The sequence below is a fragment of the Vombatus ursinus genome, unplaced genomic scaffold (genome assembly GCF_900497805.2).
Source record: "Vombatus ursinus unplaced genomic scaffold, bare-nosed wombat genome assembly UNPS02014809.1, whole genome shotgun sequence".
NCBI lineage: Eukaryota > Metazoa > Chordata > Mammalia > Diprotodontia > Vombatidae > Vombatus > Vombatus ursinus.
This window is the reverse complement of record NW_020954587.1, coordinates 14825869-14852887: the sequence shown is the minus strand read 5'-3', so window position 1 is coordinate 14852887 and position 27019 is coordinate 14825869. Positions and strand designations below refer to the sequence as shown.

Here is a 27019-nt window from a genome sequence, read left to right as displayed (position 1 = left end):
ATACAAAATTCTACAGTAGCTTTAATAAATAAATAATAAAATGTTTCTTAAAAGTATGAAATGTAAACTTTGTTGTTCTTCCAACATAGTATAATTTTTTAATTGCTTGAAACACAATAGTGCCCTTACAGGAAATCACACTACAATGTACAGAGTCTACATTATATCGTACCTATCACTTAAAAAGATTTCTCCACAATCCTAATGTACATCTAGGAGACCCATATCAGAAAGAACACCACTGAATATAGGAAAGAGACAAGTCACTACCAGAGAGAACATGCAAGAACCATACAGCCTACAGAGATCAGGGTTTACATGAACTCTAACTAACCAACATGCAAACAAAAACAGCCCACCCCCTTTCAACTAGCAAACCAAGTTATTGCCAAAATACCAACTTAGTGCTGGCATTTAAGCAAAAGAGCAGAGAACTCGACAGAATAATTCTTCAGCTTCACAACTTAGTACTCAGGCTTTATTCTGGGAACATATCACTTTCCATCACTGGGAGTTGAGTCTCTATACCAAGTGCAGGATAGAAAATCTCTACGGATCTGCTTTCCTCTCAACATGTGGAAACAGGTATGCCTGTGATTTCTCTCACCCAAGAACAGGATGGGTTTTCTCCACTTTGTTCTATTCCATTCCTTCTCTTTGGCCACATTTCCTTTTCAGACCTTAGGAAAAGTGCCTGGCAATCCACACAGGTTTCTTGGTAAGGACACCAAAAACAGCTGCTCTGATTTTTTCATCACATTCAAAGTCAGACACATTCAAACACAAAACAGGCTTATGACTAGTCATCAGTAGACTGCCTTTGTCATGAAATAAATGCTACAATATCTCTGGGTCAGTTTGGGTCTTTTTTCCAGCACTGCTGGCCATTACAGTACAATCAGTGTTCACACAAGTAGGGTTTCAAGAAACCTACTACAGTAGCTGGGAGTGGTTTTGTTAAATTTATAATGAGACTTATGGAAAAGACCACTTTCAAACATACATACAAAATCTCTCTCCCCGACTGCTTGACAGCTGAATAAGTTATTTTTAACCATTAATTTCTGTTATGTCTATTCCCCTCAAACCACACTATTAAGGAAACAACAGCAGGATTCTTCAGCTCAACCAGCTCTTAAAGGACCAATTCTGTGGCATGTTCAGAAGACCATCTGTGTCGAAGATCCCACATCAGCATTCCAAAAGAGAACTGTGCAGACCTTATCCTGAAGGGAATGGAAATCTCATGCCCCTAGAATGTATCCACTCATAGTTTATCTCTAAACCAGCAATAAGGGACTGAAATCATTGTCAAAGAGCCTATGTGGGGGCTACAAGGAGGCAGACATCAGAAGAGTTACATAAAGTCTTCAAAAATAGAGATGTTGCACTATTGAATCAACTATACAGTAAAGAAAATGGGTGTAGCCAACCATAGGACAGGTCAGACTTTTGAACAGGAATAAGTTTTGGCTCTAGCTATAGGATTTCAGAAACCCTAGAAACTAGAGCGAGAGACTACATGTGAAAACAGATTTGCCTCACAGATTAGGATTGGTCATTTTGGGAAGGATTGTCAAAAGGTGATCTTGGGAGCTTGGGGAGTCCCTCACCCCTAATTTAACCCCATTGCTTTACAGATGAATGAATCGCTGTGGCTACATAGAAAAATAATACCAAATTCCAGATAATTTCTGCAGGGCTCTGGTGCCATGACGAGAAGGCTATGGTGGGGCCCCTGTCCCACTATGGCTCATCAAAGAGCTGCAGATCCAGTCGGACAACAATCTCCCCTGTTGGAACTTCATGTAGAAGGAGGCATTTGGTAACTGGCCCTTTTGAACCCTGGTCTTTCTTGATGTCTGCCACACGGATTTCTGTCCGACCCAAAAAATCTAAAATGAAAAAAGCAAAAAAAAAAAAGTGAGAGAACTTATCACTATTTTCCAATGTCAATAAATGACAAAAAAAAAATCTCCCTGATTTTATTTTCCTTAACACTTTAGAATTTTGATAGGCTTTATTTTGTACCCTTCCTGGTACAATGGAGAAAACGTCAGACTGGGAGTGAGGAACCCTGAATTCTAGTCCTTCTTTCACCATGTCTAGCTATGTGATTTTAACCGAGTCACTTAACTTCTCCATGCCTTAATTTCCTCATTCACAAAATGAATATATTATCACTGGCCCTCTTTGCTTCCCAGAGTCACTGAAAGTAAATGAGGTAATAGGTGGTGTGAAGCTGTTTTGAAAGTGAGAGAGACTATTCAAAGGAACAATCATTTAATAAGGCCTAATAAGTCCCTGGCACTGTGCCAGGTGATTTATAAAAATTAAAATTATCTAATTTGACCCTCACAACAACTCTGTGAGGTAGGTGTTATTATCATCCCTACTTTACAGTTGAGAAAACTGAGGTAGACAGAGGTTAAATGACTTGCCAAGGGTTATAAAGTTAGTAAGTATCTGAGGCTGGATTTGAATTCAGGTTTTCCTGACTTCAGGCCCAGCTCTCTAAATAATGTGCCACTCAGCTACCTTAGACATTCAGTTCAAATGGCTCTCCACGATAAGAAATACCCTTCTTTCAAATCTCCTTTGTAAGAGCTGGGAATCTGTCAATTGGACAGGGAGGGAGTATTTCTCCCCAGATGTGAATTACAGAGGCAAGCCTTTGTTATAAGCATTACACTTGTATGCCAATAGGAATGTTAATAAGATTATGCATTTTCATGGACTCTTAGCTGCAAATTCCAGCTCCACCAGATGGAATAAGAATGTGACAGTCTTCACTCTGAGAAGTCTATGAGTATAAAAAGAGAAGGAGCCTTTTTCCAGGATAATATCATACCATTATCAAACAGAGAGACAGCTTTAGAATCCAACAAGATGGTGGAATAGACATTCTCTCTGATCCTTATGACCTCTCAAAGCTTTCCAAAATAGAGATTACATGCCAAAGGTAAAACAACTTCAACCATCTCCATGATATAAACCCAAAAGAAAGTTTTTAAAACTTCATGAATTAATGCTTACACTGACCTTTCCCACCACCCACCATGCTCCTGACAGCAAGAATGCTCTAACCAACGGGACCTATGAGCTTGCAACAAAACACAAACCCCCACACCACAGACCTCCCCTCCCTCTTTCCAGTGCTATGGAGATTTGGACTCCAAGCTGTAGAAGTTTACTGGGGCCTCACTGGCAAGCAATGTGGCAGCATTCTGTGTTACAAAAGATTTCTGCAAGAGAGAGGAGGAATAGAGGGAAAGGATCAAGACACCTATCTGGGCTCAACCTCTCACCCTCCCCACTCCACCTCTCAGAGCCTTAGAAATCCAAACTTCAAAAGACATAAACCATCCCTGGATGCAGTGTCACCCCTCTGAACTTCTAGGCCAGAGAACTGAGGAACCGAGGGAATGAGACAGGACACCATCGTGGGGCAGGAGGGGAGCTGTGCAGCATTCCACTAACCTCGAGTGAATGAACCCAGCATCAAGCTGGGGCCAGTTCTGTCTACCCAAAAGTCACTTGGGGCAGAGACCTAGGCTGGTGAACTGTGAGTTGCCCAGCATGGGAGTGAAGAGGTTTACCTAAATTCCCAGAAAAACCTTAAAACTTTTAGATTCCTTGTAGACTCACTTATCTCTCTTTGACATCTTTCCTCCCTGGCCCCCAAAAAGAACCTGGCTTCAGTTTTGTTTACCGGTCCCAGGAAACCCTTAAAGTTTTAGAAACTGCCTTATTTCCCTTTGAAAGCCCTTTGAAAGCAAACTTCCCCTTCCAGCTCCCTTCATTATCTATTCTCATTGTTTGTTCAAATCACTCAGACATTCCAAAGCAAAATTCTCACCTGGACCCTTTTCCAAATGGTCCACTTCCCCCATCAACTGGCTTTCCCATTGTTTTGCCTTCCTGGCCATTCCCACCCTTAATCCTAGCTAGGGCCAGTGTTCCCCCAGTGTTCTGTTAGCCCCAGCTTGCTGGCCACCCCCATCCAGATCTCCCTAGAGCCCTCCTCCCCTCACCCCAAACTGCTTGGCCACTCCTTGGACCCCTCCTCCCGTCACTCCAAACTGCATGGCCCCTCCCTCAGTCTGTACTTAAGGTTCACCTTTCCCCCATTCTGATGCTGAGCTGTTCCCAAGCCTAGCAGCTGAGACCCCTCACGCCCACCCATCCTAACAGGCCTATCCACCCCAGCCCCTACTCAGTCGCTGAGCTTTCTAGACTGCCTCACGCTGCTCATCCTTGAGAGCGTCACCTGACCACCTTAAACCCCATTTAGATCACAGATGTTTGGGCTCCTTTGGAGTCTGGCCTATATGCTTATCTATAATAAACTTTTTCTCTGGCTGGAAGCAGATCTGAGTTGAATTCATTCAGGCAGATCTGTGGCACGATTTGGACTTTTTCCCATGATCTTGGGGTGCCTCTGTGCATCTAAGAGCACCCCAAACCCCCCCCCTTCAGGAGGAGGCTGAAATGCTTTGAGATACAGCTCCCTAGGAAACCACTATCAAAGGAGAGAGAATCAGGAAGTGAGCAATTGGGAGAAATAAGGGAAAAAAGATTGAAATTACCAAAGATCTCAGGGAGAAGAAAAACTCAAGAAAACTCAAACAAAACCTTGAACATAAGGAGATAAATCAACAGAGAAAACATTAACAGCAGAAGGAAATATGACCTTCACATCTAGCAAATGAGTTGAAGCATCTATGAAAAATACTGCAAAATAAAGGAAAACAGAAAATCAACATTTGATGAAACAAAGGACCCTGTGGAATTTGAGAAGAGTATGGAACTACAACATACTGTTACTGTAAAAGAGAAATGAGAATTATGAGAGTAGAATTTATGTTCTACATAGGAAAAATAATAGGCAGAAGAAAAAACTTAAATCTGTGATAACAAATATCACCAAAGGAACAAAAGAAAGAACATAATTGAGAATATAGAAGTGAAGGACACTCTCAAAGAAGAGAAGCAAAAAACAATAATATTAAATGAAAATATGTTCTCTAACCAAGCAAAACATACTGATCTTAAAGACAGGATATGTAGAGATGATCTACAGATTATAGGTCTCCCAGAAGAAAAAAATCTGAACCATAATGCAAGAAATAATACTTTTCTGCCCAGAACTTCTGAATACAGAAAATAAAATGACTATTAAAAGAATTTCTAAGTCACCTCCAGAAAAATACAAAAACTCAGGTTCTAAGACACATAGTGGTTAAATTTAACAATTCATTTCAGAAACAAGTTTTACAAGTGACCAGGAGAAGGACCTTCATATACGAAAGAAAGGACATTTGAGTACCACAAGACTGTTCTGCACCCACTGGAAAATGCAGAAAGGAATAAGGTATTCCAAACAGCAATGGAGCTCAGGATATAGCCCAGGGTGACTTACCCTGCAAATCTGGACTTAAACATAAATGAAAAATAAAAAGGACATTCAATAATGTAAAGGTGTTTGAAACATCCTTAGAAAGAAAACCAGACCTGAAGATATTACTTGCTTCATGAACACCCCAGGCAATAGAACTGCAAAAGTGGTAAATAAATATAGTAGCCAAAGACAGTAATAGCAACAGAGTGACAGTAGAAACCAGTAAGAGACTTCCTTCTAAATATACCCGTAGAGTCAGGGATGAAGCAGAAATCTTGTGGAGGTAAGAGTGAAGAGGCCAGCTCGGGACATCATGGATGGAAATTTGCAACACCTACAGGTGAATCAATATGTTGTGTAGGACTACATTACAAAGTGGGAGGGTACATGAAAGGGGAAGGGTAGCAGCGGGGAGAGGAGGGAGTGCGTAATGTGATTAAGTCAAATTGAGGACTAGCAATGAGAGGATGGTGATCTCTGTGGTCTCTCAGAAGGCTCAGAAGAGCCTTCAGGGGAATGGGTGACAAGGAATGGAGAAGGACTGGATGGAAGGAAAAAGGGGATGGCTTTGTTTTGGTAGTAGGAGGGGATTCCACTGATTAATACTCCTAAGGGTGAAGAGATGTTCTGTGAAGGAAGATGTAGACCTTGTTCTGGGCATTGTCTGAGATATTTGATGCGAAGGTAGCTAGCTACCCTCTCTGTGCCAGGATTCATAGTGCCCCCATCTAGCTGACTTTGTAGGCTTGTGGGGATCAGAGCCAAGAAGAAGGCTCACAGATCCAACCTTTCATTTTGCAGATGAAGAAACTGAGGCTCAGAAAAAGGAAGCAACTTACCTAAAGTCACAAAACTAGCAGAATGAAGAAAAAGAAGAAGAAGAAGAAGAAGACGATGACTTTGAGGGCTGGGGGGTGGGAGGAGGGAAGTGGTGTGCTAACATGGGGCAGGAATTACCATTGTTCTGTCACTTACACAAATTAGCATTGTTTTGAGAGTAAGGAAATGTCCATTTCACCATGGAAATGTAGCAGAAACTGCCTAGAGTTGAGAATGGATACCTCTGAAGTTCTGATTCTATGAGGAATAAAGAAAATAGAGGCTAGATAATTATAGGGGTCAAGAACTAGAGAATGAGTGTCTAGAGTACACAGCACTGGAGGATATACAATGAAGAGAATAAGAGAAATCATCTCTGGAAAAAGATGCCAAAAAAATGAAATTTTAAAAAAGTAATGAGCAGGGCCCATTAAAGGGGAGGAGAGGAAGGGGGATCTACTAACTCTCTAACTGAGAGGGAAAAAAGTAGGAATGAATTAAATAACCAAATAAAAGCGGGGGGAAATGATTTAATAAGCAAAACTCTAAAGGGAAGGGTATAATAAGTAAATGGGAAGGGGGATCAGGGGTAAGAGGAAGAGAGTCAGTGGGAATAGGGCCACCTTAAAAAAGATTTAAGAAAAGAAAAAACCCAATATTAGAGACAAATAGAGGAAAATATAAACCTCACTCTCATAACTTTAAATGTAAATGGATTAAAAAATCTAATAAAAAGCATGACAGATTGGATAAGAAAACAAAACCCTACAATCTGTTGCTTGCAAGAAACACATTTTAAAAACAGACATACACAAAAACCTGGGGGATGGAAGAAAATTTTTTACCATGCATCAAGTGAATACAAAAAAACCCAGGAATTAAATTCATCATCAACCCAAGATCAGTCCTTTGTGTGGATCTAGTTCCATTTTAAAAATACAATGCAGAACTACAACCTCAATCAGGACCTAGAAATACCTCTTCACAAGAACAAATTGCCCAATTGGCTTCCTTTGTGCACACTAAGAAGAGTAGGAAGATATTTACTAATTTGAAGTATAGAGAAGCTGGCTTACTTCCCACATTTACCCAATGAGCTTTGGAATTCTTTTTACAGAGTGCATACAGCTTCATAAGTCTTCATTGCCCAATCTCCCAACCTTATCAGTTACCAGCAAGAGGAAGAAAGCTCATCATCAAGGCCTAAAAGAATGCAACAGTGCAATCATCTAAGTTTGTAAGCTATCTTGGTTGGCTGGGGTATTGAGATTCTAGATTGTTACCTAGAATTACTACTGCCAAATGCTTTACCTCTACAGCCCTGATCCTAAAGTACAGTAGACATTCTTACATAGCTGGTACTCAAAAAATATTTGTTGAATGAATGAATGAGTTAGTTGGGTACCAGATAGGTATTCTTTTTGAGAAGCTACACATTAGACAATTTCTTCAATTTTGCCATCTTCACCTTTGGTCATCCCTTCTCTCAAAAATAAAATCTAAGATGTTTTAAGGTCTCAGTACTTCAAGATAAAGTAGGTTTTTTGGAAGTGGAAGTAGGGTGTCAAGGAGAGAAGGCACTTATAACAGTTTGAATGCTGATTTATACTCACCATCAGGAGAGAACTGGTCCCTCTCAAACACAGTTATGCAGAGGACATCCTGCTCCAGGTCCTTGATGAAGAACTGGCAGTTGGAATTCCACTTGGGGTTCAGTGTGTCCTGTATTGTCTTTGTAATATGACACTGAGAGCCCATTGTCACCTCGCAATAGGGATTACTTTTACCTGAATTGAATAAAATAAGTGACTAGCTCATTTCTGTTTTACAAGGGCAGATTTATAGGTGATCGTAGCCATAGTTGCAGCAATATTATTCCTCCCACCTCAAACCTAACCCTCTGCCCCAATGTCATCTTAATGAATTAAATCAAATAAATAAACTAAAATAGTAACTTCCAGTAAGTAGCACGGTGTCAGGAAGCAAATGAGAGCCAAAAGGTTGATCCACTAAGTAAAGAATCTACTAGACTATTTTAAGCTCTACCCCTGCATCATATGTTACCACCAGGATATCTCGACAGAAGCTTGAATTCAACATGTCCAAAACCAAACTCATCAAACTAGCCCTTCTTCAAACTTTACTATTATTGTGGAGGGCCCCACATTCTTTCCAGTGATGCAGGTTCATGCCCTCAGAGTCCTTTTGGAATTCCCTCTTATTTATACCCCATACCTGGTCAGTCAACAAGCATTGATTAAGTACTTACTGAGTGCCAGGGACTGTACTAAGTGCTAGGGAGACAAGCACCAAGAAAGAAACAGTCCCTACACTCAACTGTCCAGTCCCATTGATTCTACCTTGCATCTGTCTCCTCTTGACTCATACGGACACCACTCCATTGTTGACTCATCACCTGTCATCCAGAGTACTGTAATAGCCTACTAATTGGTCTTAATGTTTCCATTCTCTCTGTTCTCCAAATCCATCTTTCACATTTAGCAAAATCATCTTCCTAAGGCTCAGGTCTTACAATGCCATTCACTTATCCTCTAAATATTCTGCCATTTCCTATCATCTTTAGAATAAATTATAAAATCCTTACTTTTGCATTCAAGGTCCTTCTCAATCTGGCACCTATTTCTCTTTCCAGCCTTATTTCATAGTATTCTTCACACACTCTTAGCCAAATAGAAGGATTTGCTCTTCCCTGAACTAAACATTCCCTCTCTCCTCTATGCATTTGTATAAACTGTCCCTCAGGCTTGGAATGTGCTCCCTACTCACTTCTGCCTTTCAGTCAACCAGTCAGTCAATAAGCATTTGTTAAGCACAATACTAAGTCCTGGGGATACAAAGAAACTAAAGACAGTCCCTGTTCTCAAGAACCTCACTTCTAATGAGGGAAACAACATGTAAACAATTACATACAAACAAGATTTGAACAGAATAAATAGGAAGTAGTCAACAGAGGGAAGGGACTAGCATTAGCAGGAATCAGGAAAAGCTTCATATAAAAGGTAGGATTTTAGCTGAGATCTGACAGAAGCCAGGCAAGCTAGAGGGGAGAACATTTCTGGGATGGGGGACAGCCAGTTAAAACACTTCTTCAAAACCTCAGCTCAGGCACCACCTTCTACATATAACCTTCCCCGATTTCTTCTTCTCCAACTTATCTACATACATGATATGGCCCCTCACTAGAATGGAGCAAATGCCTTGCGGTTAGAGAATAGGTTGTTTTTGTCTCTGATTACCATCACCCAGCACAGTGCCATCTACTTAGTAAATGTATGACAGGTAGAATTGAAATATACTTTTAAAATATCCATCTACTTTTCTTCAGACTTTGACCTTTGACCTTTGTAATTATTCGGGGCTATATACTTCCTTGACTATTACTACCTTTTAGATATCTTACTTACATATAGGATGGTGACCAGGAAAAAAGTTCTGGACATTTCGTGAGTATTGGAAAGAAAAATGAGGTTCCGATATAACAACTGCTAAAGGGAAGAAAAAACAAAAAGATATCCTTACCATGTGACCAACAGGGCTTTAATTCAATGCCTTCAACAATGTTCACCATCAACCTCCCAATACCTGTTGCCCTTTGGGAACGAACTGTAATGGGGGGTGAAAAGGATTTCAAGTATTACAATTTAACATTTTGATATCCCGCTTTCCCACCTCCATCTCCCTCAACCCATAGCCCGTATTTCTTTCCCTTCTCTGAAGAGCCCATAAAATAATAGTTTCCTATTTCCCACCAAAAAGAATGATGAGCCATATTTTTGTTTTCAGAATGAACCGTCCACTCTTTATCCCACACTCAACTCTCCCTCAGCATCCACCCCACCTTTTGCTACCCATTTCAACTTCTGGCAGTATCTTCTAGCCCTGAGGATCCTGGTTTGAACCAGGATGGACCCCTGGAACTGATTCTAAAAAAAATTGCCCATGATGCTATATGTTACCTACCTAAGTATGCCTTTTCCCTCTTCTTTTTCTCAGTTTCAATGTAGAATTCAGAAGCAGCTTTAATTTTCTGTACCCAGGCAGTTCTTAGAAAGGAGAGGAGAGAAAGTTGCTAAATATAACTCAGTCTGAGGATCTCAGTGACCAGCACAGTGCTGGTACATACAACAATAAGTACCTGTTGAATGAATGAATGATGGCTGCTGTATGTGCACAAAGTCATTCAACAGCATTCATTAAGAGATTATATGTGCTATAAAACCTGTGCTAAATGCCAGGAACCCCCCAAAAAGGCAAAACCAGTCCATGTCTTCAAGGAGTTCACATTCTAATTGGAGGAGATAAGCACAAAAATAATTAGGTATATATAAGGTATATAGAGAATAGACAAAACATTATCTCAAAGGGGAAGGAAGCTGGAGAAACTGAGAAAGGTGTCCTAAAGATGAAACTTGAACTGAGTCCTGAAGGAAGCCAGGGAGACTAAGAGGTTAAAGATGAGGATAGACTATATTCTAGGCAAGAGAGAAAGCCAGTGAAAAGACTTAGAGATAGGAGATGGAATATCATGGGTGAGGAACAGCAGATAGGCCAGTGTGGCTGGATTATATGATGTCAAACTGAGGCCTGGGAAAGACCTTAATTTAGAAAGGCCAAGGTCATCCACTGCATCCCAGGTCATCACCAGTCATCCTGACCTATGCCGTGCCACTGGACTATGATGACTCAGGAGGATAGAGTGAGGCTGACGACTTTGCGCAGCCCTACCTCACTTAAATCCAATTCACTCACAAGTCAAGACATCACCCCATGATGTCACTGGTCCTCTTCAAGATCAAAGGACAAACAGCAACACTGTAAAGTGTATGGAGAGAGTAAAGTGTAAGAAGACTGGAAAGGTAGGTAGGGACCAGATTGTGAAGAGGTTTAAAAGCCAAGCAGAGGACTTTATATTTCATAATGGAAGTAAAAGCAAGTCACTGGAATTTATTTATTGAGGAGTGGGGGTTGGAAATCAGACTTATGTTTTAGGAAAATTACTCTGGCAGCTCAATAGAGGATGAATTTGAGTGGGAAGAGAAATGAAGCAGTAAGTCCATTTAGAAAATTATTGCAATATTCTAAGAGAGCAGTGATGAAGGAATGAACTAAGGTGGTGGCTATGTGAGTGGAGAGAAGGGGACAAATATGAGAGATGTTGTGAAGGCAGAAAGAGAAAGATTTGATAAAAGATAAAAGATATGAAAAAAGATTCTACGTATAGGATGAGTGAGAGAAATCGAATGTGACCTCAAGATTGTGAGCCTGGATGGCTCTGAGGATGATGCTGCCCTCATCAATAACAAGGAAGTTTTGAAAAGAGGAGGATTTTTGTGGAAAGATACTGAGTTCTGTTTTGGACATGTCGAGATTAAGGCACCTATGGGACATTGAGTTTGAGAAGTCTAAATTGGTGGTATGGAACTGGGATTCAGAAGGGAGATTAGGATTGTACATATGGGGATAGGGAGTGGACTCAGGAGTTCATTAGGTGATGAAACTCCCACTACCAATGCTAGTTAGCACCATGTCTGCAACTTACAGTTTGTAGAAAATTGCCTAGGACGCTGAAAGGTTAAGCAATTTGCTCAGAGCCATACAGCCAGTATGGGCATGTCTTTAGGCAACAGGGAAAGAGCCAGTAGAATAGGAATAGTTTGAGAATGAGACAGAGACAGAGAGAGAGAGAGAGAGAGAGAGAGAGAGAGAGAGAGAGAGAGAGAAGAGAAGAGATGATAGTGGGGGCAATCTGATGGAGAAGACTGGAGAAGATGGAACCAAAAATGCATCTAAAGGGACTGACTTTAGCAAGAAGAGGAGCCACCTCTTCATCCAAGATCAGAAGGTTGGGGATTGTGGGAAAAGGAAGCCTGAGTGACGTAAAATAAGGAAGGAGAGGGAAAAGGGAAAAGGGAGCTCTTAGTCAATGACCTCAATTTTTTCTGTGAAGTATGAAGAGAGGTCCTCAGGAGAGATGGTATGATCACAGAGTACCATGAGAGGTTTGAAGAGAGATGAGAAGGTTTAGAACAATCACTGTGGAACTTACTGAATCGTTTAGGGAGGAGTAGAATTACTGCCTTGTTACAGTGAAGGCATAATTGAGATTACATCACTTAAATTCATAGTGGCCCAAGTCATCACTGTTTCATGATTTTCTCCAGCTCTGTTCAGCAACATGGGAACAGGGGAGATGGAGGCATATAGCATGTGTTTGGCAAGGGCTATTGTTTGGGAAGTTGTGATCTGTCATGGAATGGGGGGCAAGAGATTTGAGAGTAGAAAAAAATTGAATTAAATGGGTTCTACAAGGAGTTGAGACAGAGGAGGGAGGAGACTGCAACTATTGCAAGGGTTTTGGCCTGAGAAGGAACTGTGTGGTGGAGGGAATGAATGGACAAAGGGAGAGAGAGGTGAGGATGAAGAATAGGGTGAAGAGTTGGAAAAGAAGGAATGATAAAAGATCATGATTATATAAAGGAATGTCAGAGTTCATGAACAGGGAAATAGAAAACTTGTGTTCAATGGCAAGATCAAAGATCTGATGATTTGGGGGTATAATTGAGGTGGAATGGACGAGGAGGTCATGGGAATTGAGTAGATTTGAAGAAGTAAGAAATTAGGGTTTTGAAGGACCTTCGATATGCATGTAGAAGTCCCTTACTATAAGGTCAGGAGTTGGGGCAAGAAAGACCAAAAGCCAGATGCTGAATTCCTTGAGGATTGAAGGACAATGTTCTGAGGATGATAGAGAGTGGCCATCAGGATCTGGATTGGTTGATAAGTTTGGATAGTCTGAAACTCAAAAGAGGAGAGGTTGCCAACTGACAGTGGTAGAGGGAGGGGGGAGGTAGCAACAGGAAGCAAGTGGAATCTCTGAGTCAGAGGTATATGAGAGAAAATGGCGAGGGGAGTATCATCAGCAGGAAACTGGATGTCAGGGAGAACTAGAAGACAGAAAGAGTGAGGAAGGAGGAGTTTTAAGATGAAAGAAAGTAACTAATTCCAGGTAGTGCTTTATACTTTTCTAAAGTGCTTCACATTTAAACAAGACTTCAAGAGTCTTCTTTACAGATGGAAAAGCAGGGGGGTCAAAGTTCATAGCAGTGAGTCAGGGTGGGGAAGATAGAACCTATATGAAAGTAAACCCCATGAGGACAGAAATTGTGTTTTCTGACTCCATGGTGGACTCCAAGCACAGACTACTCTGACTTTCAAGAGCAAATAAAGTTCCATTTATAATCATTTTAAAGCACAGATCCTGACACAATGCACAAGCCAACCCTGAAACAGGGCTTTGTAAATAAGAAAAATGACTGAGCATGAGGTAAAATGGCTACACTGAAAATTTACTAAAATTTATTACATTTCTGTATCAGTGGGCTGGTTTGTTCTCCAAACTTCCCAAACACGTAAATAGGTAGGATCAATTTTCAATTAGTCACATATATCTTATCGGTTTTATAAATTATTTAGGTAGATTTTTAAGTTTGAAATTGAATTGCTTTGCTCCATCAACTGGCATATTATGCAAACTAATGTCAATTTTTTTTTCCTATTCTGGCATCTCTGAGTATGGGAATTTCCTCTACCTTCCCCTCCCTCCAATGAAATTATTCTATAATTAATAGCTTCAGTGTCAGGACACTGAGAACTGTATAATCATATAATTAGCATAAGTCAGGCATGAGTCTAACTTTAAGGCCAGGTTTCTACCTACTATACTATCCTGTCACTCAATGTTAATTTTAGTCTGAGTAGAATAAATTAGGAAGACAAATCTTAATGCATTCCCCAAAAGCAACTTTTGAAAACTCAGTTGATCTCCCTGCAAGCTGCAACCACTCTACTACTCCCTTTCTACATACAGTAGGGACTCCCAGAAGGGAGGAACCTGCTAGCAGAATCTTCTCTTGGTTCTGCTTATTAACTTCAGGGCTAGCACCATCACCACCTTCCCATAATCCGAGATAAAAGATGAAAGAATTCTAGATTTAGAAGGGAGTTAGAGAATATCTAGTTCAGCTTGTACCTAAATAGGCATGGCTTTGACAACATCCCTGGAAAATGACAGATTTGTAAGAGCACACAGTATATAGAGATGTTTATGTTCTACTTGAAGACTACCAGGGATGGGGTACTCATTACCTGACAAGGCCACTTATTCTCCCGTGGGGATAGTTAGAAAGTTCTTCCTTATATTGAATAAGATCTGCTTCTCTGTAACCTGACACCCACTGTTTCTTGTTCTGCCCAATAGGGCCAAGGAGAATAAGCCTAATTTCTCTTACAGGATAGCCCAACAAATGCTTGAAGATATCAAAAGTAGCTCCCCTTCAGGAACAAAAAAATTGGGTCCCCTTGCCAAAGATCATCATTTATACAATGTTGAGAAAGCTTCATTACAATACTGTCCTTGGAGTCCATGCCATGAGGCTGTCTTACAGTAGGTCATTGATGTACTTTAGTAAATAAGCCCACTTGTATGGAATAAAATAATATAAAGAATTCCATTATGTGACTAACAGAATAGAATAAGATTCGAAATGGGTTATTTATTGAACTGGTTTCTATCCTGTCTCCATATTTATGTGTTGTGTGACTATCAGATTAAATTGTAAAAACATAACAAATGGACTTAGTTTATTCATATGTTAAACAATAATGATGATGGCGATGATGATAAAAATAAAATAACATTAAGATTCCATGAAAAGTCCACAGGAAGGCACTGAACTGAAGATATAGAAACCCAATTCCCCTTTTCTTTCTCCCTTTAGTGAGGAGATTGGAAATATTAATCTTATTCAATGACATTAGGCAGATCTCTCTCTTTTTTTTTTTGGTGAGGCAATCAGGGTTAAGTGACTTGCCCAGGGTCACAAGTGTCTGAAGCTTAGTTTGAACTCAGGTCTTCCTGACTTCAAGGCCAGAGCTCTATCTACTACACCACCTAGGTGCTGCTGGAAAGACCTTTTTCTTAAGACTCTACCCAAGGGAAGACCCAAAGTCAATATCATAATTGGAAGTCACTTTAAATCAAAGAGTAAAGAACACTGGGGAGAGCACCAGAGCAGGATACCCACCCCCCTTCCTTTACTGGACGAGCAAATCGAAGTTAAGTAGCTAATTTGCTTCATTTTCACCCATGCTGAGTTGAATGCTGGGCGTGTTGTTCACACACTTATTTTTCACAAAATCCCTTTTAAGAAAAATTTCATTTCCAATAGTTTTTGTGAAAAGTTTTCATTCTAATGCATTCTGTTGTCATTCGAATTGAGGCAGAGTCCCCAAACTACAGAAAAATGCACCAAAGCAGAGAAATATGCTGTTAGCCCAGAGAAAGCCCTGATTTAAATAAAATGCCTGAAAAAGAATGTGGAGTGTTCTTCATTAGTCACACATCCCCTGCTGGCGTAATGCATTCGAGCACCGATTCCCAGTCTTGGCTTTGCCACACCACAAGGTGTCGCCATTTATCTCCAGGGTATCATGAAATTCAGAAGCAATTTCCCCAAAGGATGTCACAGGAAAGAAGAGACAACTGTGTGCCTAAAGTTACAGGCATTTAGTTTCCCCTGATTTCCTGGGCTTACTTAAGCATATTGGGAATTAACCTCAGTGCTGAACATCCATTTGTTGAGTGTGTTATAACAGAGATTCCTTTGGAGTATGGCTTACACTAGATGGCCAAATAAGGCCTCTTTCCAACTAGAGAATTCTCCGATTCTGGAATTCGGTGACTGGTACAGAGACAAAGGAAGAGAGGAAATTCTAGGAGAAGTGAGAAGTTGAGTGTTCTCCAGCTTGCATTGAACACCAAAGAGGGACGATGTTGGGGGAATCTGGGTCCTGATGCCTTCCCCAAAAGGGCCTATATACTAGCATGGAAACATAATGATGAGAGCCTGTTAATAAGTTTGGTCTTTTATTATGTCAAGTCAAGTCAACAAGCATTTAATTAAGTGCCTACTATGTGCCAGGTACTGATTGAAGCTGAATTAGGTATTTTCTGGGATGGGAAGAAAAAGGGAGTGGCAGCTGTAAGAAGACCATGAGTGAAGGCAGAACTGTCTGACTTCAGATGACAGGTGCATAACAGCCCACAGCATCCTCTTTAGAGGCAGCTGGAAGGTTTTGGGGGGAAAAACAGGTGGGGAATCAATGCATTTGTCAGAGCAAATATGGCACAAAAGAAAGATCACTGTACTAGAAGACAGAAGACCTGGGTTCTAATCCTGGTCTCATCATTCATTTATTAGTTGAGCATTCTTGGGCAGAGGCAGCTGCCGGTATGCTAGGCCTGAATCAGGAAAACCCAAGTTCAAATTCTGCCTCAGATATTTATTAGCTGTGTGACTCTAGGCAAGTAAGTGTCTATTTGCCTCAGTTTCCTCAACTACAAAATGGGGGTAATAATAGCACCTAGCTTGCAAGGTTATTATGAAGATCAAATGATATAATATTTGCAAAGTACTTAACACAGTGCCTGGCACATAGTAGGCACTTAATCAATCAATCAATGTGTATTCCCTTTCCCTTCTCCTGGGACGAGTCACTTGTCTCAGTTTCCTTCACCATAAAATGGGTACAATATTATCTGTTCTGAATACCTCATCAGGTTAACAGTAAGTATCAAATAAGATAAAATATTTGAAAGTGCTTTGAAAACCATAAAACTATACCATTATATAAAAGATGGTGGTATTATTATTAAAACAGCAATAAGACCTCTGTTCAACTCATGTAAATGGTGTATGAAGGTGAGATGGGTGAATGTGAGAGAACCTGGTTCCATACCAGGAATGTTGCTGGATCTTACCTTTCATTTATGCTTTCTGCACGGAGAGTGTAGACTCTATCAATGTGGGAAATGTGGAAGATGGGCTCATCTCCAGAAGGGTCAGTGGGTAATTTTACTAGGACTTCATTTAGGAAAATGGGCTGAAAAATACCATGCATGGGTATCACAATACTATTCTGATGGTATATATTGGGAAGAATAAAAAGATAGCATTTGTACTATCATCCCTCATTTCCAATGATTTATATCTTACCACCAATTTGTACATTTTTTAAAATAATTCTTTGTATAGATGTCTCTCTCTATTCCAATTCTTTACCCTTATTAAAAATTTTTTGGGGTTAGGGAAACTGCTTAAGATATGATTTATCCATCACCTAGCTGGTATGTTTTTTTTCCTATGCAGGAATAATTTTTTTCCTCCCCCTAAAAATAACCACTGTATAGCAAAGCAATTGACCTCTAACTTGTAGTCAAATAGTTTTCTCTAGATGCTTTTATCTAAAAATTTAGCACAGTGCTTAGCACAGTACCTGACACATAGCAGGCATTTTAAAAATGCTTGTTGACTAGACCAAATACATCCCATCCCAAAAGAACTCAGACTCCCAGCCCTGGGGACTCTGACTGGTGAGCAATCACATTATCTTACCCAGTTCTGGGCCCACTGTGCCAATTTCTATCAACTCTACCAAATGTGCACCATCTGGTGCCCACACTTTTGCTCCCCTCTACATGTTGTTTTCTGCTATAGAAATATAAACTCTTCAAGGATTGTCAAGGATTGTCTTTTCTGATTATACTTGCAACCTCAACTTAACACAGTACCTGGCACAGAGTAAGTGCATAATAGACTTTTTTTTTCTCATCCACTGATTCATTCACATACAAGGTTTTTCCCCCAAATAAAGCTAAGCGTTTGTTTGGTTTTTTTTTTTCCTGAGACAACACCCACTTACAGACTAATCTGGAAAAAAAATAACCTCTAATTCTCTACCCCGATTCTAAACACACACAGAGCCATGACCATTTGAGCAAGACACAAATAGTTCAAGGACCTAGTTTTTAAAGTGCCAAATGTATGGACTGACTTTTGCCAGAAAGAAAAGTAAGAAAAGGAAAGTTATTCTAAGTTATTCTAAGGAGTCTGATGAACTTTCCTGACTATTTTACAGTTGTTTTGAGTTGCTGTCTTTCTGATAAAGTTGAGGTGGTTGCATGCTATAGATTAAGCCTCCTACTTTAAACTAGCTTTCATAAGCCTACAGCCAAAGTCTTATACTTACCATATTATCCTTCTTCTTCTATGTTTAAGCCTCAAAGACTAGAGAAACAATGGCTCCTCTTAACTCCACATCATTTTTGTTTGTTTGATTTAAAAAAAACAACAACACTACATCATGCCCAGTTGAAATTTTGAGGGACTTACCGTCTTATACATTTTATACTGTAGATTAGATTTGGGGCTGAAGACTTTGTCAGTCCCAGAAGAACCCAAAGGCTTGATTATCTGAGTCAGAAGAAGAAAGTCATTGAAAAGGAAGCCATATAGTTCCTTGTTGCTCTTGGCTTTGTACAATTTCCCACTGTGCAGGAATTTCCGTGGTCCCAAACAATTGGTGACTGAGTTGAAAACAAGTTGCTAAGAAGAAAAACAGAACCCACAGGAAAAAAGATGAAGAACGTGCATCTGTTACTAAGAACATGGGTTTCCATTGGAATACTGGCCTACGCTTGACATGCTTCATTTCTTGGACTCGCATCAAGGAATGCTTTGTAAGTATCCAGCAGTGCCTATTTGGGCTGGACACCGTACCTCCCCACCAGGACAAACAATCAATCAAAAAAAAAAAAAATGGGTCTATGGGAATCCCAACTCATGTTGCCCAAAGATTTATATTTTCTTCCCTTCCTACTGCCTCTCCTTCCAGTTCAACTCCACTAGTTGAAAGCCTTCAACCCTGAATTCTCTAACTCAGACACCAGCTGTGTGACCCTGGGCAAGTCACCTTTGTTTTCCTCTTCCGTAAAATGGGGACAATAATAGCACCTATCTCTCAGGGTTGTTGTGAAGATAAAATAATATTTGTAAAGCACTTTGCAAACCTTAAAGTACTACATAAATGCTATTATTATTATTTTATTATTACTAAATGAACTCTATGTTTCCTTTTATCTCTAATTCCTATGGTCCTCTTCAAAATATCTAAGAAAGCCTATTATCTAGAACAATGGTTCTCAGAGTATGGTCTGAAGACTCTTGCAGGCCCCAAATCCCTTTCAGGAATTTATAAGATTATTATTTACATAATAATACTAAGATATTATTTACCTATTAACATATCAATCCTTTTTCCTACTATATATGTATGAGGCCAAACTTTCTTCACATACTTCAAATAAAACAACAGATTGCAACAGATTGAATGCAGAATCAGATATGAGAATTCAGTTGTCGTCTATTAATAGTTAGACACTAAAATGATTTGCCAAAATATATAAAACAATCCCACTCTTCTCAACTAAAATTTTTGGAGGAAATATAGTTATTTCTCATATATTTATGTTAACCTGTAGAGTCAAATCAAGTCAACTAGTATTTATTAAGTACTTATTATGTGCCAGGCACAGTACTTAGCACTAGGAATACAAATATAAACAAGATGAAAAGCAGTCCCTGCCCTCAAGAAGTTTACATTCTAACAAGGGAAGACAACACATAAAAGGAAGCTAAAGCAGGATTGGGGTGGGGAGAAGGTATTGACTCCTGGGGCATGGTGGAGAAAACAGGAGATGCCTGGAGAGGGATGAAGACATGACTGGCCTGGGCAGTTTCTTTAGAATGTTAAGTTCTGGTAGCAACCAACCAATCAGAGAAAGGAGCCTTGGAGGGGGGTGTGAGAGGGGAGGGAAGGAATCAACTTCCAGCTTCCAAAGGCTTCCAGTCTCTTACAGCTACAATTAACAGAAATGTAATTGAAATGATTATTTTTTTAATTATCAATTTTAATTTTAAATATGGTAAATATTGGTAACTATAACTCACATAAACAAAAACCCTTTGGGAGCATCAATAATTTTTAAGTGTGTAGAAGTATATTGAGTCCAGAAAAGTTTGACAACTACAGGTGTATCACATGCTGGTGGTAGGTAGCTTACTGACTTAATCCATCATATATATCCGTATCTATATCAGAACATATTTATTTTCCTTTTTTATGTAAATAGTATTTTATTTTTTCCAATTACATAAAAAGATAGTTTTCAACATTCATTTTTATATGATTTTGAGTTTTAAATTTTTCTCCCTCCCTCCTCCCCAAGACAGCAAGCAATCTGATATAAATTATACACGTGCAATTGTGTTAAATATATTTCCACATTAGTCATGTTGTGAAAGAAGAAACAGAAGAAAAGGAAAAAAAATCACCAAAAAAAAACCATAAAGAAAGGAAAAATAATATGCTTCAATCTGCATTCAGACTCCATATTTCTGTCTCTGGATGTGGATAGCATTTTCCATCATAAGTCTTTTAGAATTGTCTTGGATCATTATATTGCTGAAAAGAGCTAAGTCTAACACAGTCGATCATCACACAATGTTGCTGTTACTGGAGTACTTATATTTTCAACAGACACTGCTCATAGACCCTGACCGGGGTCCAAAATAGAATAGGAGTAGAGAGCAAGCTGAAATGCATTGGGGGCATTGAGTAGTGCTTTCAACAATCCTTGACCATTTTTTTTTAAACAGCAATGTTCTCTGAGCCTTGCTAAATTGCTATTAATCATAGAACGTTATGATCTACAAAGAAAGAAAACTGTAGGTGGCCCAAAGGCCAGGGAAGAAATTCATAGTGCATGTGATCAGGCTGCTGCAGTTTAACAATGATGATTAGTGTACTAAAAGTGGAATAAAAGGAAGGGTGTGATGGGTAAAGGAGGACAACCAATTGTGCAGTAAGAATGAGGGGTAACAGATGTAAAATGCTTAGAGGAAGTCTTCCAGCACATCAGGTAGATAATCTACACAGGATTTGGAGGAGAAGATAGACAAAAGTTACATAAGCTGAGAATACAGATATGCATGAAGAGAGTATCCGCATTCGTGAGATCACTGACCCCATGAATTATCGAAATTTTCTAAGATTCAGTCAAAAACATTGTGATATCCCTTTTAACGTAGGCTATCAGTTTTCAAGAGAATGAAAGGGACACGCTTTTTTTTTTTTTTTTTTTTTTTTTTTTTTTTTTTTAGGATTCGGTCTCTTCATATAAACCAGGCTGGAAGTTATGGACCTGATCTTATCACTAGTCAATCAGCTGGGGAACTTTGACCTATTCCACTTCCAGCCTGGGTCAATTCGCCCCTCCTTAGGCAGCCTAGTGAGCCTTCAGGAATGACAGCTCACTATATTGATTTCAGACTTAATGAGGCTTAGCCTGATCAGCATCCAATTAGCCATGCCCACTACAACTCAGAATTCCTGAGCTCAGATCTACCAATCTCAATCTCCCTGGTAGCCGGGAATGGGGAATACAGGCATGCACCGCCACACCTGGCACGGAAGAGTGACTTTCTGCAGTTTTCTTTTGCTCTGCTAGCACTTTTAAGAGGCTTTTGGAATAGAAAGTAGGAAGCACAGAGTAGAATTCTGTTGGGATTTGATATTTTCTCTCAGAATCAAACTTTGAGAGGGGGGACCAAATCCCTATTCAAAGGTTCCTTCCCTGTTACCTACCAACCCACCTATATCTCCTTCGTTCTTAACAATCCCTCACTTGATCAGACCATTTGTTAACTTTTCCCTTTGTGGTTAATTCCTTGAGAAAGCCATCTAAACTGGGTGCTCCCTCTTCCTCTCCTCTCATTTTCTTCTAAAGCCTCTGTAGGCTGGCTTCTGACTTCATCATTCAACTAAAACTGCTCTCTCCAAAGATACCAATGATCATTCTTTGCCTTTCCCTCTCCTCCCTCTCCTCTCCTCTCTTCTTCTCTTCTCTCTCTCTTTGTTTTCTCCATCTCCCTCCCTCCTTCTCTCTCTCCCTCTTCCTCTTTCTCTGTTTTCTCCCTGTCTCCCTCCCTCCTCTTTCTCTCCTCTCTCTCTCTCTCCTCTCTCTCTCTCCCCCTCCCTCCCTCCCTCCTTCTCTCTTTTTTTCTCCCTGTCTCTCTCTGTCTCCCTCCCTCCTTCTCTCTCTCTGTCTCTCTCTCAATCTCTCTCCGTCTCTCCTTTAATTAATAGGTAGCTTTATTTGAGGCATGAGTTCACATGTGTCAGTTTATATTCGGGGTTTTTTTTTCAGGGTTCCTGTTTCTAAGTTACAGGAGATAGGGAATTGTTAGCTGACTCCTAGTTGTTTTCCAAATCTTTTAGTTTATGATGAAATACTAAAGAGATCATCAGGAGCAAATCACTAGTAGAAACCATCATTTCCCTGGTGCCCACATTGGGGCGTTGTAAGAGAAGGAAAAAATTTGACTACCCCCAGATCCAAACTATCCAAGTCGCCTTAGATCTGACTTAACAAAATTTCTGCACAACAGAGGATGAGGAGGTTGGGGAGCAGACAAGATTACAAGGTCTAATGTTGAGAACAAGGAAACATTTCACATTACACATACTGCCCTGTGCCCATTTCCCCCCGCTGAGTACAGCCATTGATTCTGCTCCAATGTCTCTGGTTTCCTGTGCTTTCCCCTCACCCACCCTGTTCAGCTATCTTCACTGAGGAAGTGGAAGAGAAAGTGGGGGAAGGGAGGGGAGGAGAAGAGAAATAGTCCAACCCTGAAACTCAGCCACCACCTATTCAATGAACCTGTCAGTCAACTAGCATTTATTAAGCACCTACTATATGTCATTGAGGTTAATGTCCCTCTCAGATTGGCCTGCCTACTCCTTGAAACTCAAGGTGATACAGATTTTGTTGTACACATTGAACCATTTGAAGCGGTGGTCCAGTTTTCCAACTTTCAGAGTGATTCTGGTCTGGAACCCCAAATTCTGGTTGAAGCCCCTGAAATGGAACTGCTTGAAGATGGCCTTTTGGTCCTAGGGTTAGGTAGCAGCTAATTACTCTCCCCAGCCCTCAGGCTCTGCACTTTGCCTGCCACACCATGGATTAGGTGGCAGGAGAGAATACTGTCAAGGACTATGGCTGAGGCTGGAGGAAGTGTAACTGGCCCAGAGAGAATGTCACCTAGCATAAAGCCTAAGCTCCCTCCTGGTCTGGCTAAGAGTTTAAATCTTCCTACTGTAAACAACTACCTGGTCCTTCTCCAATCTTAGACTGCCAGAGTCAGCTCTCAAGAGAAGGGAGGTGGGAAAGGGGAAGGTCTGGAATTGCCAGCAACACCACACAAAGCACCTGGTCCAGTGTAAGTATTTAATAAATGCTTGTTTACTTGGCTAAAGTCTTAAAATCTAAGCTCTAATGATGGACTCCTTTGTCCCTACCATTCTACCCCATTCTCATGAATTAGAATTCAGCTAGTCCTAGTTCCCAACCAGCAAAGTGAAGGGTGTCCAGGTCTGTGTGTGTCCATTTGTATATAAGGTGTCTCTGAGGTTCCTTCTCACTTCCCAACCCCTCCTTTCAGGATCAGAGCATCTGGAAAAATTCCTTCTTTACCTAAGCCTAGGGGCAGAAAGAGGGATCCCAGGCCTATAAATCAGGGCAAAACTGCTGCCCTCCCTGAGTTAATGTTTAACCCAGGAAGGGCAATGAGTTTGTTTTTTGTTGGTTTTTTTTTTTTTCTCAAGGCTGTCCAAAGTTTATTAGGTTCTTTTGAGTACAAAGTAAAGAAAGTTACCGAGCCTGCTGGAAAGCACATAGGTGACTTGGATAATAAAAGAAAAAGGCAGTTTCTTGTCTTCACTTTTGGTGTTTTTCTTTTAAAAAACACACTACACAACTTCTTCTACACATAAGCAGCGTGCTTATTCTAAGGGATAGGGGAGGGGGGAGAAGAAGTGAGGGGAGGGAAGAAGGGAGGAGGGAAATGAGCTTTGAGGCTTCAGAATCCGGGAGCAGCAGGAAGGGCACTGCCCCTTCTGCAGAAGGCCCAGCATGGTTTTGCCAGAATCCATGACATGCCCCTTCCTCATAGACTCTTGAGTCAGGTCACAGGTGCTTGAGCCATGAGCAACCTAGGAAGTTATTTAATGCTCTGAGGATTCCAATATAGCTGTCATGAGCGAATAAATCCACTTTTGAAAAAAGGTTGCTACCAATGGCCTGCCTCCGATTTTGGAAAACCAGATGGTGGGGGGATCACTTTTCTAGAGTAGTTGGGCATTTCCACAGAACTGTTGCCAGAGCAGAATTTAGACATTTTCTGTGATAGTCATGGGGAGCTACAAGTTGAACCATTAGATGGGACGGCTGCTATCTTGCTTGATGCTGTTTTTTGTGGCAATGGAAACTTCAGTGGTAGCTTCTGAGCAGCATCTGTTCGGCATATGATCACTGATGACTTGGCCCAGAGGAAAGGAGCACTAGGCTACTGTGTCCTTTTGTACAAGAGATCAGGGGAGGATACTCCACAGCAATGGAATATGTGAGAAGTCTCTGGGTTTCCCAAATATCTTAATTGCCAAATCGAATGGCCTTTTTGCAATCTTCATCCTTCTTGACCTCTCTGCAGTCTTTGACATTATGATAATCTCCTTCTGGATATACTCTTTTTTTAAGTTTTCATAACACTGATCATCCCTGGTCCTCCTCCTACCAACTCTTTCTCAGTCTTCTTCGCTGGATTTCCATTCATGCCATGACCATCAATCACAGGTGTTCCATAATGCTTTATCCCAGCCTTCTTCTCTTCTTACTCTATATTACTTCATTTGGTGATTTCATCAACTGCTATGGGCTCGATTATCTTCTTTATACAGATGATTCTATGATCTATATATCCAGCTGCAGTCTCTCCTGAGCTACAGTCCTATATCACCAACTACCTTTTGGACATTTTGAACTAGATATCTCATAGGAATATCAAATTCAACATATCCAAAACAGAATTCATTATCTCTTCCTGCAAACCCTCCCCTCTTTCAAACTTCCCTATTATTATTCTCAAGGGTACCACTATCCTCCCAGTCACCCAGTCTCATACCTTTGTAACCTCCATATCACTGGCTCCTTACTTGCATTCACTATATTTATATTTACATATATGTGTGTGTACAAATATATATATATGTATGTATGTATGTATGTATATATACACAATCTGCTGCTGGTTTCTACCTATATGACATCTCTCATATATGTCCCCTTCATGCAGGCTGTCATCACATTATGTCTGTACTACTCCAACAGTTTTCTAATTGGTCTCCTTGCCCCCATTTCTTTCCTCAGCTCAATTCATCCTCCACTCAACTCCCAAAATATAGATCTGACCATATCACCCTCTATTCAATAAACTACATTGGCTCCCATTTATTTCCAGGATCAAAGACCTCTGCCTGACATTTAAAGCTCTTCACCTCTTTGGCCTCTTTGGAACTTTCTGGTCTTTTTACACTTTATTCCCCTCTAGCTACACTAACCTTTATGCAGTTCCTCATGCATGATATTCTATCTCCTGACTTTGTGCCTTTTCTTGGCTGTCCCCCATAACTGGCATGCTTTACCTCCTCCTCACCTCTGCCTCCTAGCTTTCTCCAAAACTCAGTTCAAATCCTGCTTTCTAAATTTTTTACAGAAAGTGTCTCTGATAAAGGCCATTTGAGAGAGAGAGAGAGAGAGAGAGAGAGAGAGAGAGAGAGAGGAGAGAAAACTGAGTCAAATTTATAAGAATAAAAGTCATTCCCCTATTAATAAATGGTCAAAGGATATGAATAGGCAGTTTTCAGAGAAAGAAATCAAAGTTATCTATAGTCATAGGAAAAAATGCTCTAAACCACTATTGATTAGAGAAATGCAATTAAAATAACTCTGAGTTACCACCTCACACCTATCAGATTGGCTAATGTGATAGAAAAGGAAAAGGATAAATGTTGGTGGGAATGTGGGAAAACTGGGACAAAAATGCAAAGCTGGTGGAGTTGGGAACTGATCCAACCATTCTGCAGAGCAATTTGGAACGATGCCCAAAAGGCTATAAAACTGTGCATACCCTTTGATCCAGCAGTATCACAATTAGATCTGTATCCAAAAGAAATTTTTAAAAAGGGGAGGGGAAAGGACCTATTTGTACAAAAATATCTATAGCAGATCTTTTTGTGGTGGCAAAGAATTGAAAAATGAGGGGACGTCCATCAATTGGGGAACGGCTGAACAAGTTGTGGTATGTAATTATAATGGAATATTATTGTGCTACAAGAAGTTATGAACAGGATGATTTCAGAAAAACCTGGAAAGACTTATATGAACTGAAGCAGAGTGAAGTGAGTAGAACTAGAACATTGTACACAGCAATATGATGAACAACTATGAATGACTTGAATATTCTCAGCAATACAATGATCCAAGAAAATCCCAAAGGATTCATGATGAAAAATGCTGTCTCCAGAGAAAGAACTGATGGTGTCTGAATATAGACTGAAGCATACTATTTTTCACTTTCTTTCTTTCCTTCTTTTTTTTGTTTTCTTCCACAAAATGACTAATATGGAAATATGTTTTACATGATTGCACATGTATCACCAATATCAGACTGCTTATGCTCCGTGAGGGGAAACGGCTGAGAGGGAAAGACAGAAACTTTAAAAAAATGAATATTAAAAATTGTTTTTATATGTAATTGAGGAAAAAACAAAATTTTTAAAAAGACCAAAAACAAATCCTGCTTTCCGAAGGAGGCCGTTCTCCATCTTTACCTTCAATGCCTTCCCTGTGAGATCACTTTCCATTTGCACTTTCCATTTGTATACATATATACATACACATATATGTATGTCTACATTTATACACATATGTGTATGTCTTCTATTTACAATTATTTGCACATTGTCTCCAATATTAAAATGTTA

General features: G+C 40.1%; 1 protein-coding gene across 1 annotated transcript in view; it reads right to left on the bottom strand.

Annotated features, from left to right (window-relative positions):
• Positions 1-255: 255 nt before the first annotated feature.
• Positions 256-27019, bottom strand: part of ITSN1 (intersectin 1) — a 283395-nt gene continuing 256631 nt past the window's right edge. Inside the window, exons 34-39 of the mRNA XM_027875448.1 lie at positions 18472-18684; positions 17061-17182; positions 10202-10284; positions 9761-9844; positions 7834-8007; positions 256-1895 (exon numbers count right to left, since the gene is read on the bottom strand). Of these exons, the coding sequence (XP_027731249.1) occupies positions 1747-1895; positions 7834-8007; positions 9761-9844; positions 10202-10284; positions 17061-17182; positions 18472-18684 (825 nt within the window). The 3' untranslated portion in view covers positions 256-1746. The remainder of the gene's footprint in view (positions 1896-7833; positions 8008-9760; positions 9845-10201; positions 10285-17060; positions 17183-18471; positions 18685-27019) is intronic.